At 43.0% G+C, this 15000-nt stretch overlaps 2 protein-coding genes across 2 annotated transcripts in view; both read right to left on the bottom strand.

Moving 5' to 3' along the window:
- The window catches only part of LOC306861740 (proline-rich protein 5-like), a 23711-nt gene extending 16366 nt beyond the window's left edge, over positions 1-7345 (bottom strand). The window contains exon 1 of the mRNA XM_079404174.1: positions 6935-7345. The gene's annotated coding sequence lies outside the window, so the exon portion shown is untranslated. The remainder of the gene's footprint in view (positions 1-6934) is intronic.
- Positions 7346-7476: 131 nt separating this feature from the next.
- LOC306861736 (uncharacterized protein) overlaps positions 7477-15000 on the bottom strand; it is a 17543-nt gene continuing 10019 nt past the window's right edge. The window contains exons 7-9 of the mRNA XM_079404162.1: positions 11686-12235; positions 11565-11596; positions 7477-9865 (exon numbers count right to left, since the gene is read on the bottom strand). Coding sequence (XP_079260288.1) covers positions 8523-9865; positions 11565-11596; positions 11686-12235 — 1925 coding nt within the window. The 3' untranslated portion in view covers positions 7477-8522. The remainder of the gene's footprint in view (positions 9866-11564; positions 11597-11685; positions 12236-15000) is intronic.

The raw sequence follows: 15000 nt of genomic DNA, 5'->3' as shown, positions 1-15000 counted from the left end.
TTTTAGCAACAAACGGTCCTGCCTTTAGCAAATTTCCCAGAAAGTTAGTTGCAACACTGGATCAAAAGAAGGCGCTCCTGTATGACAGACGATCAGATCAGATTTAGAGATCTGAACACAATGGAAATGGCTTTGAATAAAGGAGTCTGTCGAATGAGTCTCCAGCAGAGCTGTGCGATTAATCAAAATCATGATTTGAGACATTGTGATGAGCTAATCGTACAGCCTGCGATGTGGACGCGATATTACTGTGTTCCAGATCATATGCAGGACTGCCAGCCTTGAGTGACGGTCTTCCTAACAACAGCGTGAGCGCACCTCCGTTCTCCCCGATCAGCACTGCTCTAGCCAACTGCGTAAACACCCACCGTTTAAAAAGGGTCAGGTCGAAACTTAGGCAAATTAAAACTAAAGAAAAACGTATGTAACTTCAGCTTCGAAATGGCAGACAACGAACAAAAAAGGTCATTTGCAAGAGCTGTAGGCTACATGAACGTTATCTTACACATTTTATCCCCCCAACAGATTAATTTGAAATAAGTTTGTTCGCTAATTCAGAAGACCGCACACACAGCCCGTGTCTCTGAATGCATCTGATGAGTCTCACGGACGAGCCGTTTACACGCAGCCTGTCTCGTGATGCTCTTTTATACTCGCGGTCTCGCGCCCGGTTCTGCTCCGCAAGTCTCTCACGAGCGCATCTGGCGATATGGACGAGGCCTGACGCACGCGCGCAACCTGTGTCCACTCGCGCCTGGCTCCGCGTTTAAAACGAATGTAAATTAAGTCTAACTGCTTGCCAATTTCACTTGGTTGAAATGAAGCATTCAGCACATTTCCCACTTGTTCTAAAAAAACAAATACTTAAAAATTTATAAATCAGCCCGTGTAACATGTAATACTTTAATAATTGACTAAAGAAATACAGTTCTTTATAAAAAATAAACAAATCTTTCCTGTGAAATTCAGTAATTCTGTAAAAGTAGTAATACCATTATAATCTTCCCTGCAGGAAACACAAACAAAACCAGTAGACCCCCTCCCAAAACACAATAGAAACTGTAATGTATTTAAGGGTTATGATGGGAACTGTACTGGTTTTAATGTAAACTATAATGGTGTCTACTGGTATTTGATGCATTCTATTGGTGGGATGTAATCTAGATGGAAATCAATAGAACAACAGTAATTTCTATTGGAATAATGCCCAAAACAAAAAGTTTTTAATGGAAACTATAAGAATTTCTGATGGTTTCTATTGTTTTGTGTGTTTTTTTCAGCAGGGTAACGATACTCATGCTGTGCTGCACATTATTGACAATACTGAGCTGAAGCTTGACTTTGCAAATTTAAAATCGCAAATCGAATCGCAATCGCAATCTGTCAAAAAAAATTGCAATTTGATATTTTTCCCCAAATCGCACAGCCCTAGTCTCCAGCACACAATTAATGACTTTAGTAAACAAATATGGTTTGTGGTCAGTGTAAATGTGTGGTGACTGATGACAACAGTATTTCATAGACAAACAGTCCATACGGGTGCAGTAATAAATGTCTTGAGTGTCAGTTCCTGTGAAATTTGAAATACAAAAAGGTATCTAATTAATGTAATGAGAAACATGAATGTTCAGTTTTAACAGATGGACAGAAGCACATCAGTAATGAATCTCTGTCAGAACACATGATGAGGTCTGCTGTGTGTTTAACAGCATGTGTGTGTTTGCGTTTCTGCAGGCAGATCCAACACACACACACACACACACTCTCTCTCTCACACACACACATGTTGGTTTTTGTGGTTTATGGGGACTCTCCATAGGTGTAATGGTTTTTATACTGAACAAACTGTGTGTGCTATTGCCCTACACCAACCCTACACCTAAACTTAGCCCTCACAGGAGACTTTGTGCATTTTTAGATTTTCAAAAAAACACCATTTAGTATGTTTTTTAAGCCTTTTGAATTACGGGGACATAGGCAGTGTCCTCATAAACCACCTTCATATTGTAATACCTCTGTCATACCCATGTCATTATACACATTTGTGTCCTCATAAACCACAAACATGCACACACACACACACACTCTCTCTCTCTCTCTCTCTCACACACACACTCTCTCTCTAACACGCATTACACATTAAACGTCTCAGACCGGATTCACTCACATCACACACTGGTCTGGGTCAGCCTCACTAACCAGGTGTGTGTTTCTGAATCATTTCAAATGAACATCATGAAGTGAAGACGGAATCAGAGAAGACCGCTGGAGATGGTTGTTCAGCTCTCAGACACGCTCACATCACTCTGACCTGACTGATATCATTCACACTTTCTGCAGGCGTCTGTTTCCAAAACACTACTTGTCAACTATAGAAACCCTTAACCCTACAGTTCTCTAAACTTCCCACACCATATCTAGTGTACCTATAAACATCTGGAGAAACACACTGTTTGACCCTGAGAATCAGAGTCAGCATGAGCAGAAACACAGACAGAGAGAGAGAGGGAGAGTAGAAATTCTGACTTTATGAAAGAACTTGAAGACATAGATGTCATCATCTTACAGGAGACCTGGTGTAGAGGAGATGTGTTCACTGGCTGTCCCTCGGGATACAGAGAGATAATATTACCATCAGTCAAACTCACATCAGTCACACAGGGGAGAGACTCGGGAGGGATGATCATCTGGATTCAATCTGAACTGGCCATAGAATTAGTTAAGAGAGATCAATACCACCTGTGGCTGAAAATACAAAAAGGATTAATATCAGCATCTCAGCCTGTTTTCCTTTGTGCCATATATATACCCCCCCTCGAGTCTCCGTATTTCCAAGAGGAAACCTTTCAAAACATTGAACAAGAAATCAGCCATTTCCAGGCCCAGGGAAACGTGCTGCTTATGGGTGATTTAAACGCTAGAACCGGAGAACAATTAGATTTCTTAGAATCACACGGTACCAGATTCATCACTGGCAATAACGACTTGTACCCTTCTTACCCCGCCAGAGAAAACTGTGATCAGACAGTGAACGCTCACGGACGGCAGCTGCTGCAGCTCTGTACATCGTCAACGGAAGACTGCGAGGAGACTCGCTCGGCCGATACACCTACAGCTCAGCTCTCGGTAACAGCACTGTAGATTATACCATCACAGATCTCCACCTTTCCTCTTTGAGAGCATTCACAGTCAAACCCCTGAAACCTTTCTCAGACCACAGCCAAATCACACTCTATATAAAGCAATCTGAAACATCCCCCACTCCAATTAGGACACTATATCAAATGATCAAAATTATGTCATTCAAATGGACAGAAAACAGCGCCACAAATTACATCAATGCTGTTGAATCTCCAGAAATACAGTCCCTCTTACACTCATTCCAAACACAGGCATACCCTAAAAATCAATTCGGCATCAATCAGGAAGTACAAGATCTAAACAACATATTATACACAAAAGAGTCATTTGACCATTGTTAAACCAAAGAAAAAATGTTTAGATACTGACAAATGGTTTGATTTGGACTGTAAGACTCTGAGAAAAAACCTCAGAAATCTATCAAATCAGAAACACAGACAACCAGATAATCCTCCGCCTTCATTACTGTGAGGCACTAAAACTATATAAAGCCACACTCCGGCGGAAAAAAGCACAGTTTTTGCAAAACCAGTTTGAAGAAATTGAAAAATCTATAAATTCACACAAATTTTGGGACAAATGGAAATTATTATACAAACCAAATCAAGAAACTCTGGCCATCCAAGATGGGGAGACGTGGAAAACTCATTTCCAAGAATTATATAGCCCGACCCAAATAATTAATAAACTAGACAATTTAGAAAGATCGATTAAAGCGAATCAAAACCCCTTAGATTTCCCCATAACAATGAAAGAATTGGAAGATAAATTAGGGGTCCTTGAGCCCAAGAAAGCCTGTGGTGTCGACAGCATCCTGAACGAGATGCTGAAACACACAGAGCAAAGCTTCAAACTGGCCATGCTCAAACTCTTCAATGATGTTCTGTGTGTCGGGTTCTTCCCTGAGATCTGGAACAAGGGCCTCATCAGCCCCATTCACAAGAACGCAGATAAACTAGACCCCAACAACTACCGAAGCATCTGTGTGAACAGTAACCTGGGGAAGGTGTTCTGTAGCATCTTAAACACCAGACTGTTACACTTCCTTACGAAGCACAATGCCTTGAGTAAATGCCAAACTGGCTTTCTTACAAAATGTCGCACATCCGATCACATTTTTACATTACAAACACTAATTGACAAATATGTACATCAAAACAAAGGAAATTTTTTTGCTTGTTTCGTTGATTTCAAGAAAGCATTCGATTCAATCTGGCATGAAGGACTATACCTAAAACTTATCGACAGTGGAATAGGGGGAAAATTCTATGATTTGATCAAATCAATGTACACAGCCAGCCATTGTGCGGTTAAAATTGGGAACCAAAGAACCGAATTCTTCCCCCAGGGGCGTGGAGTGAGACAGGGATGCAGTTTAAGCCCCACCCTCTTCAACATCTACATCAACCAATTGGCCAACACATTAGAACACGCCCCCTTTCAAGGTCTCACTCTACACGACACAGAGATAAAGTGTCTTCTCTACGCAGATGACCTGGTCCTCCTGTCGCCCACTGCAGAGGGGCTTCAGGACAGCCTGAATCTGCTGGAGGATTACTGTCAGACCTGGGCCCTGACGGTCAACCTCCAAAAAACTAGAGTAATGATGTTCCAGAAACGCTCCAGATCTCAGGGACCAACACACACATTCACACTATCACACAGAACCATTGAAACCACAAAAACATACACTTACCTCGGCCTGAAAATAACTCCAACCGGTAACTTTGCTTTGGCTGTAAATGAACTCAAAGAGAAAGCTCAAAGGGCTTTCTATGCCATAAAAAGATCCATTAAAATCAACATCCCAATCCAAATCTGGCTCAAACTTTTCAAATCTATAATTGAACCAATTGTTTTATATGGCAGTGAAGTGTGGGGTCCTTCTATAAAATTTGACTTCTTAAATTGGGAAAAACACCCGATCGAAACTCTACATCTAGATTTCTGTAAAAGAATACTTAAAGTTCAAAGAAAAACTCCAAACAACGGATGCAGAGCAGAATTAGGCCAATACCCTCTGCTTCTAAACATTCAAAAAAGAGCCCTGAAATTCTGGAAACACCTAAAAACAAGCGACCCCAACACATACCATTACAAAGCCCTAAAACAGCAAGAGCTGAGCGTAAGTAAGAGTCCCCTCCTTCAGCTGGTGCTGAGACTGACTGAGCTCACACACACAGAGATCAGCCAGCCTCAGGACACACACACACTCACACACACAGAGATCAGCCAGCCTCAGGACACACACACACTCACACACACACAGAGATCAGCCAGCCTCAGGACACACACACACTCACACACACAGAGATCAGCCAGCCTCAGCACACACACACACTCACACACACAGTGATCAGCCAGCCTCAGGACACACACACACCCACACACACAGAGATCAGCCAGCCTCAGGACTCACACACACTCACACACACACACAGAGATCAGCCAGCCTCAGGACACACACACACTCACACACACAGAGATCAGCCAGCCTCAGGACACACACACACTCACACACACACAGAGATCAGCCAGCCTCAGGACACACACACACTCACACACACAGTGATCAGCCAGCCTCAGGACACACACACACCCACACACACAGTGATCAGCCAGCCTCAGCACACACACACACTCACACACACAGTGATCAGCCAGCCTCAGGACACACACACACTCACAGAGATCAGCCAGCCTCAGGACACACACACACTCACAGAGATCAGCCAGCCTCAGGACACACACACACTCACAGAGATCAGCCAGCCTCAGGACACACACACACTCACACACACAGAGATCAGCCAGCCTCAGGACACACACACTCACACACACAGAGATCAGCCAGCCTCAGGACACACACACACTCACACACACACACACACACACACACACAGAGATCAGCCAGCCTCAGGACACACACACACTCACACACACACAGAGATCAGCCAGCCTCAGGACACACACACACACACAGAGATCAGCCAGCCTCAGGACACACACACACTCACACACACACAGAGATCAGCCAGCCTCAGGACACACACACACTCACACACACAGAGATCAGCCAGCCTCAGGACACACACACACAGAGATCAGCCAGCCTCAGGACACACACACACTCACACACACAGAGATCAGCCAGCCTCAGCACACACACACACTCACACACACAGTGATCAGCCAGCCTCAGGACACACACACACTCACAGAGATCAGCCAGCCTCAGCACACACACACACTCACACACACAGTGATCAGCCAGCCTCAGCACACACACACACTCACACACACAGAGATCAGCCAGCCTCAGCACACACACACACTCACACACACAGAGACGGCCGTAGAGACGGGCCGCAGACAGACCTGGCTCTCTCGTGAGGACAGACTCTGCTCGCACTGCATCCTGGGAGTGACGGAGACGGAGCTGCACTTCCTCACAGAATGCACAAAATATAAAGCTATCAGAGACCAATACTACCCCAAAATTAATACAATATTCCCCCAATTTAGCACATATAATCCAACTCAAAACTCGGTTTCATTCTTGGTGAAGAAGCCAAATGTTGTAATATAGCTGCAAGATTTGTAGCATCTTGTCATCTCCTGAGAGACAGCCAGAGAGAAACAAACAGCCAATAAACACACACTCACTCACAGCACACACACACACACATTACAGCTACACACATCTATATCATCTATACAATCTTCAGTTTTCTAAGTTCAGTTGTTACATGCACAGAGAACAAGAACAAAAGTGGTTATCATGACGACGGACCGTGTTTTTGTGATGCACTCATTTATGGAGCCTCTTGTGTCTTTCTCCGTGTGTCCCACTTCAGCGTGTCCAGATGAAAGACCACCATCAGATCCAGAACTAATTGGTCACGACAAGAGAACAGAAGCCCAGAGACGGACCTCATTCACACGAAGCCTTCGACGAATCTCCCTGATCTTTTACTCGCAGTAAATAACCCCAAATATCAGCCAATGACCCGACATGCGAGAAAACACTGACGGATCCAGTGAAGGCCTGAGCTGTTCTGCTGTTCATTAGATTGGGAAGAAGAAAGAAGTATTGTGGATTTTACGAAGCTCACACTCTTTCCTCTGCAGCTCTATCAGGAGAACACAGCCCACATTAATATTGTTCTGCAAACCACATTTTATTTCCTTCCTTCCCATTCACACTTTCTGCTGGTCTCCGTGTTTCCAAAACACCAAAGAAACCCGACCTACAATGTGAGGTTGAAACCACATCGGCGTCGCTCTAATAAACAGCGACTCTAGAGATCAGAAAACGAAGCATACGACATCTGATGACTTGTAAGTTTGTGCTTTTTTTAATAGCATATTATATTTCTAAAGAAGCTTTTTTATTTACATGTATTCATTTATGCATGTTTGTGTCAGAGAGTGGGAAGGCTGAAGTTCTATATTTTTTATATTTTGATATTAAAACAACTCCAATGAATAGACGTGAAAAAATACACCATAAAATAAACCCTTAATCTAATGAACATACGAACGTCTCAAGAACATAAAGCACCTGCAGCTCCATCTGAACTACATGAAGAGAGAAGCTTCACCTTTCACTCCTGAAGGTCTTCAGACTCGGTGGAGAGCGCCACCTTGTGGACATTCGTCACAGCTAAACTTCTGAACATTAGTCTGTTTGAGAGCGTTTTAGAGCTCAAGTGAGGCGTTCATTGATTGGTTTGTATGAGCAGCCTGACATCCAATGAGGTGAGTTTGGGGCGGGACTATCTATTTGACTGCCCAATGAGAGACGGGTTTGAGAAAACAGGACACACTTCCGCAGCTCATCTTTCACATCCAGCAGTTTCAAATTAAGGACAATAAAGTCCCTTTACTATTTAATATGGTTGTATAAAATTCTTTATCCATAATGATCAGTGTTGTATTGAAGCCCGTTCCCACCACTGAATACAAATATTTAAAAAAAAAAGTTTATTGCAACTTTTTCTCTCACAATTCTGACTTTTTTTTCCAGAATTGTGAGATATAAAGTCCAATTCTGAGGGGGGAAAAAGCCTGGGATGTTCTCAGAAATGCACGTTTAAACCTTGCATTTCTGACTTTATTTCTCAGAATTGAGAGTTTATATTTTGCAATTGTGACTTTTTTAATTGTGAGTTTGTATCGCTCAATTCTGAGAAAATAAGTCAGAATTGCGAGAAAAAAAGTCTTAAAATAAAAAACCTTTTTTATTTTTTTTATTCAGTGGCGGAAACAGGCTTCCATAGTGTTGAACACAGTGCAGTCACATCAACAGAAGCTGCTCTAGTTACACAGACACTGCACACAAGCGAGCGATCAAGGCTTGTTCCAGACTAAACAGTCATTTATTCTAAAGTGACGCACACTTCCGTCACCGCCACGGCCGGGCGTTTGGGTTTGCTCTGGCCCGTGTGGACCCTGGTGTGGTTCTTGAGTTTGGCGGCGCTGGCGAAGGCTTTGGGACAGTAAGCGCAGCAGTAGGGCTGCTCCAGGGAGTGACTGCGCCGGTGTCGGGCGAGCTCCGAACTGCTGCGGAAGCGCCGTGGACATGCAGCGCAGCAGAAGGGCCGCTCACCGGTGTGGATGCGCTCATGCAGCGCCCGTTCGCTGGAGGTCAGGAAGGTGCGCTCGCAGTGACCGCAGGAGAAGGGCCGCTCGCCGGTGTGGATCAGGTGGTGCCGGTTCAGAGCGAAGGGCTTGGCGAACTTCTTCCCGCAGTAGACGCAGGGGAACGGCCGCGCACCGCTGTGCGCCAGCAGATGCTCCTGGAGAGCGCGCTTGAGCTTGAAGCTCTTGTGGCACTGCGGGCAGGAGTGCGGGCGGTCGTCGGCGTGCGTTTTATCATGTTTGATGAGCTCCCCGAGCGATAGGAAGCGTTTCCCGCACTGCGAGCAGAGGTAGGGCCGCTCGCCCGTGTGCATTCGCTCGTGCCGTCGCAGGATGGACAGCTGCGTGAAGCTCTTGGAGCAGTACGGGCAGCAGTACGGGCGCTCGCCGGTGTGCGTGGCCAGGTGCTTCTGGAGCCCGGCACGGAGCCCGAAGCGCTTCCCGCAGACGGAGCACTGATGCGGACGCTCGCCCGTGTGGCTCAGCTGGTGCCGCTTGACGTCGGTGCGCCGCGTGAAGGTTTTCTCGCACTGCGGGCATTTGAAGTGCGTACGCCTGCGGTGGCTCCGGCGGTGCTGGGATCTCTGCAGCAGCGTGTCGAAGGCCTCGCCGCACTGGTCGCAGCGGTACTGCTGCGTGGCGCTGTGGGTCTTGCGGTGCGTCACGAGCGCTCCGAGCGAGCCGCTGGCTTCGCCGCAGATTGAGCAGTAGTGCGGGAGCTCGTCGGCGTGACTCTTCTTGTGGTGTACCGTCAGCAGGCGCAGGTTGGTGAAGGCGCTCTGGCAGATCTGGCAGGTGAAGCTGGCCTCGCCGTGCATCTTGCGGCAGTGTTTGGTCAGATCCCAGGCGTGCTGGAAGGTCTTCTGGCACTGGCTGCAGTGGAAGGGACGCTCACCCGTGTGTGTCAGCTGGTGCCGCTGGACGTCCGATCTGCGCGTGAACTTTCTGCCACAGGTGTCACATCCGTGCCGAGCACGAGGGTTGTCAGTGGCGGCCGGCGGATCGGTTTTGCGGGTGTTCCGTGTGCGATACGGGCTGGTGGAAGGCGTTTCAGGTGTGCGGGGCAGTTCGGCAGATCCATCTGTGAGACACCAGAGGAAAACCTGCTTGAAGTTAATGAACATCTATCCAACATATCCATTACTGTAATCTACTGCAATGACATTTGTGACCACAAAACCAGTCATAAAGGTCAATTTTTTTGTAATTGAGATTTATGCATCATCTGAATAAATAATCTTTCCATTGATGTATGGTTTGTTATGATCGGACAATATTTGTCTGAGATACAACTATTAGAAAATCTGGAATCTGAGGGAGCAAAAAAATCTAAATATTGAGAAAATCTCCTTTAAAGTTGTTCAAATGAAGTTCTTAGCAATGCATATTACTAATCAAAAATGAAGTTTTGATATATTTATGGTAGGAAATTTACTAAATATCTTCATGGAACATGATCTTAATATCCTAATGATTTTTGTCATAAAAGAGAAATGTATAATTTTGATCCATACAATGTATTGTTGGCTATTGCTACAAATATACCTGTGTTACTCATGACTGCTTTTGTGCTGCAGGGTCACATCAAAGCGTTGCTGAATCTTGATTAAACTGTAAATATCGGCATCGGCCGATTTGAAAAAATGATGCCGATAAGACGAATACCTCGCATGTGCTCAGGGATAAGATCATGTCAGCAGTGTGCTCATTCTTAAAGCTAACTTTTGTCTGAATGGTGATTAGATTAGGTTTTGGATCGTTGTGATTAAATTGAGAGTGCACGTGCGATACAGTCACTAGCAGCATCAGGGTCCTAATGCCCATCCAGTGAGGCGTTTTAATTCCTTAGGGGGTGCTGTAGGACTACTTGTAATAAAACGAAAGTAAAATACACAAATAAGATAGATACTTATGTTTCTGATTAAATAAAGCAGTAATTGAGTCTGAAGCTATAGCTTACATAAATAAAATCACATACATGACACCTGTAAATTAAATAATTTAATGTATACAGATTTATTCATAAATATGCAATATGTTGTTTTTTTTTACAACTCTTTTGCTTTAGACCATCTATTAATATTAAATCCACAAATAAAATGTTAAGGTTTCAACTGCATGTGTCTGAAAAAAATGCAAAGATTGATTTTAATAGTTATTTTCAAAGCTTTCAATGTACTCTTATTTAGAAAAAAAAAAAAATTGAATAAGGTTTATTAGTTCTGACAAGTACGTTTCTGCTCAAAACTAACCAAAAATTCTAATAATTTGTTTATAATTTCTGCAGAGGAGAGACTTGGTGTTGTTTCAAAAGGATATATATATATATATATATATATATATATATATATATATATATATATATATATATATATATATATATATATATCTCGGTATCGGCATTAGCTATCGACAAAAATGATTTGAAAAATATCGTCATATCGGATATCGACAAAATCTAATATCATGTATCACTAGTTGGAACTAAACTTTGCAGGGCAGTGGCTCTCCAGGAGCAGGATTGGACACCACTGGTGCTGATAGCCTTGTGTGCTCCAATCCCAGGTCAAGGACCTTTCCTGATCCCGCCCCCCTCGCTCTCTTTCTCCCACTTCACTTCCTGTCACTTCTACACTGTCCTATACTAATAAAGTAAAAAAATGCAGAAAATAAATCTTTAAAAAAACACACTCCAATACCACTAGCTGCTTTAATACATATGACAGCATGAGATACATACATCTGCATGTACAGTATGTGTAGAGAAAGCACAACGTTACCTTTAAGATCTGCATGTGGTGTGACGGCACTCCTGAAACAAAAAATATTTAGAATATTTTAATCTCAAAAGAAGCAGCATGTGGTTTGATTTGTGGATGCGAGTCTCGTATCACGTCTCACCGTTCCTCCGTGCTGTTCTCCGGTTTAACTCGTCGACGTGGTGTTTTTACTGCGGTTTTATGGTCAGTCGTCTCTGTAGTTTTTCTGGGTCTTCCTCGGCCTCTCCTCTGCGGCGGTTTCTGGTCAGCGTCTAATCCGGATGTTTTGACTTCCTGTGATGCAGACATGTCACTTCCTGCAGCAGCCCTGTCTCTCTCATCGTCTGGGTTAGGCTGGTTGGATTCATTATGGGATGTTGTTGTCGCCGGGCCGTCGCTGGCGTCTCCGTGTGTGGGTATGTCGGTGAAAGTTTCTTCTGCAGAAACAGCAGGACTCTGGTCCAGGAGCACCTCCTCCTTCTCCGTCAGCTCCTCGGACTCCTCCTGGCTGCTGAGCTCCACCTCGGTGTAGTCGGTGACGATGATGGCGTCGGAGCCCAGCGGACTCAGGATGGCCAGCGCCGGCTGCTGGACGTGATACAGGACCGGCTCCGCGGCGAGAGCCAGGCGTGCGGACGGAGGCACGGAGAGAGAGGAGAGGATGCAGTCTCCAGACGAGTGAGGAAGAGCACCTGGGAGAGAAGGTCAAAGGTCATATCACAGCTGATCATCAGGGGCGTATTACATCATGTCCTAGCAACACGCGGCTGGAACAACAACAACAACATACAAACCGTACGACAGACAGTCGATAATCTGAGGTAATTATGTGCTTTATTCAAAGTTAAACGTGTCTAATGAGTTTAAATATCATTTTGTGAAAGGAACAAGATCTTGAAGATAAATTAAAGCAAAGATTTACGTTAAAACTTAATGCGAACCAACAAGTGTATTCCATGACAAAGATGGTATCAGTCACTCAGTATGTGCATTTAATGATGTTGAAAATGTTTAATAATTATGAATTAATTCTCTGTAGTGCAGTGTGCTTCCAGAGAGGCTCCGCCCACACACGCTTCTGATTGGCTGTGATGTTTGATTGATTGTCAGGTCTGGTCTGGTGTGGACACACAAATTGCTTGTTGCTGGAATCTTGCCGCGTCGCGTGTAGTTAGGACACGGTGTTACAGAATGTTTCTTATCTTAACTTAAAGGTGGGGTATGTATTTTTTCAAAAACGCTTCAGAAAACTGAGTCGGGCCCAGTAGCAAAACAAACTTGTAGCCAATCAGCAGTAAGGGGCGTGTCTACTCATGATGCGAGGAGAGAGCGCTCATCAGTGCACATGAGGGACGACAGAAAGATAGAGATGGCGGATAAAAAACAAGAGGAAAATGTCTGCGGAACAAAAGAAGGCTTACACAGTGTCTACACCGGACAGAGAGAGATGAAAGTTGCATGTGATTACGAGCATCTCTCTTTACAATGAGTGAGTTTACTCCAAAAACAGTGATTTTATCCTCTCGTTGCTGGAAAATATAATGTAGCGACTCAGTATTTAAACTGTTATTTATCAAATTTGTGGGGCAGCGTTGAGAAGTTTCTTTGCTCCTGAATGTGTGAGCTGCGCGATCTCAGATGTGTGTGTGTGCGTGTGTGTGCGTGTGTGTGTGCGTGTGTGTCAGTAAGCAGCGCAAAAATATAACAGTAATTAAAGGCTCTAATGCACAGCAGTATGTTGTATTGTAGGAGCTAGATTACATTAGATTCAACTTTGTCACTGTGCAGAGTACAAGTACAGAGCCAATGAAATGCAGTTAGCATCTAACCAGAAGTGCAAATAACAGGTTTATAAATAGATATAAAAAAATGTGTATATACATTGTTTTATGACATATAGTGCAAGTTATGAGGTAGATGGGGAGAGACTAGCTCAGTGCAAATGACTGTACATACGATTTAGGTTGCAAGGAAATATAAACAGAAGGTGCATTATAAAGAGAGGTATGTAAGTAGCATATGTATGGCCAATGACCTTCACGGCATCCGGAGGTAGAAATGTGCAAGGGAATGTGCAAATAGCAGGAAATAAAAAACATTGTGAGTGAGGAGTGCAGACAGGTTGTTGAACAGTGCAGTTTTTTTTATTTTTTAGATGATGTATGATGATGTGTAATGGTATATTAATGGTGTCCCATTTCTCAGGGGATTGGGCCCAAATGCTGAAATTAGTTTACATAGTACATCCTCAAAATTCCCTACAAAATATAAAGAACAAACATCTAACAACAGAAATGATTATCCATGCACAATGCTGTCAGTAAGTAGCTATGTTTCCATCCAAAGTTACGAATTAAACTTGTGCGCAAAACTGGGATATCGTATTTTGCCAGAATCTGTTCAATTAAACCTATTACGAGCTGATAGTCTAGCCGTTGCAATATTTTAAGGAGACAACTGTATCTTAATTTTATGTATTAGTTTATTTATTTATTTGAATGTATAACTATGGTTGCCTGGTGTTTTCTTTTTTTCTTAATCTGAATTAATGCATGGTTGTATGTTATATGTAGATGTGTGTTTATCTATATTATTTATATTACATTACTAGATTTACGCTATTGTTACTTTCTGTTTGACCTAAGATGAACCTAATAAGCAAATAAAAGCCAAATATACATATACATACACATATATATATATATTTATATAAATATAAATAAGATTATCACATAAAACAAGATATGATCACTTCCTGATTAACTTTAAAAAAAAAAAAAAAATTTTGCTGCAGTAGGAGAAGGCACCGTATATAAGAATTCTTCTATACAATTACTTACGAGCTTGTCGTGTTAAATGCGGTCATGTTTTCTTATTTTTGGAGTCTGCTGTTTGGGAACACCGTTCTGGGAGTTAATTATAACGAAGACTTTGCTCAAGCGTTTAAGAATGACAAAACTAGTATTTCAGATGCTGTGTAATGAGATCGGTCTGTTGATTAGTCCAGTTTTATGCGCATCGCAAAGTCACATGTCTTTTTTGATGCTCATTAAGGAATTTATTCGGTAAAAGTGTTTCTATTGTAGTTTATGGCATGTTTTCTTACCGGATAAGAAATGTATCATACTTAGTTGAGCGCATAAGTTATGCATGCACATTTTTAGAATTTATGCCCATCTTGGAGTTTCCATCCAGAGTTTTTTTTATGCGATATCCCAAAATGCACATAAAAATAGGTGTATGGAAACATATCTAGTGTCGTCAGGACAGACGCAACAACTTCTACATTTATGTTTGAGCATTTAACAGATGCTTATTACCCAAAGCTTTAATTAAAGTGCCTTCAAGACAAACAATTAATAAGTTTATGCATTTTTTATGCATACTGAAACCGAAGTAAGCTACTTTCTGTGATTTTGCGAGACTTCTGATAATAAATAACTCGAAGAACAGAAAA

Source organism: Barbus barbus (assembly GCF_936440315.1).
Source record: "Barbus barbus genome assembly, chromosome: 42".
Taxonomy (NCBI): domain Eukaryota; kingdom Metazoa; phylum Chordata; class Actinopteri; order Cypriniformes; family Cyprinidae; genus Barbus; species Barbus barbus.
This window is presented reverse-complemented; position numbering and strand designations above follow the sequence as displayed.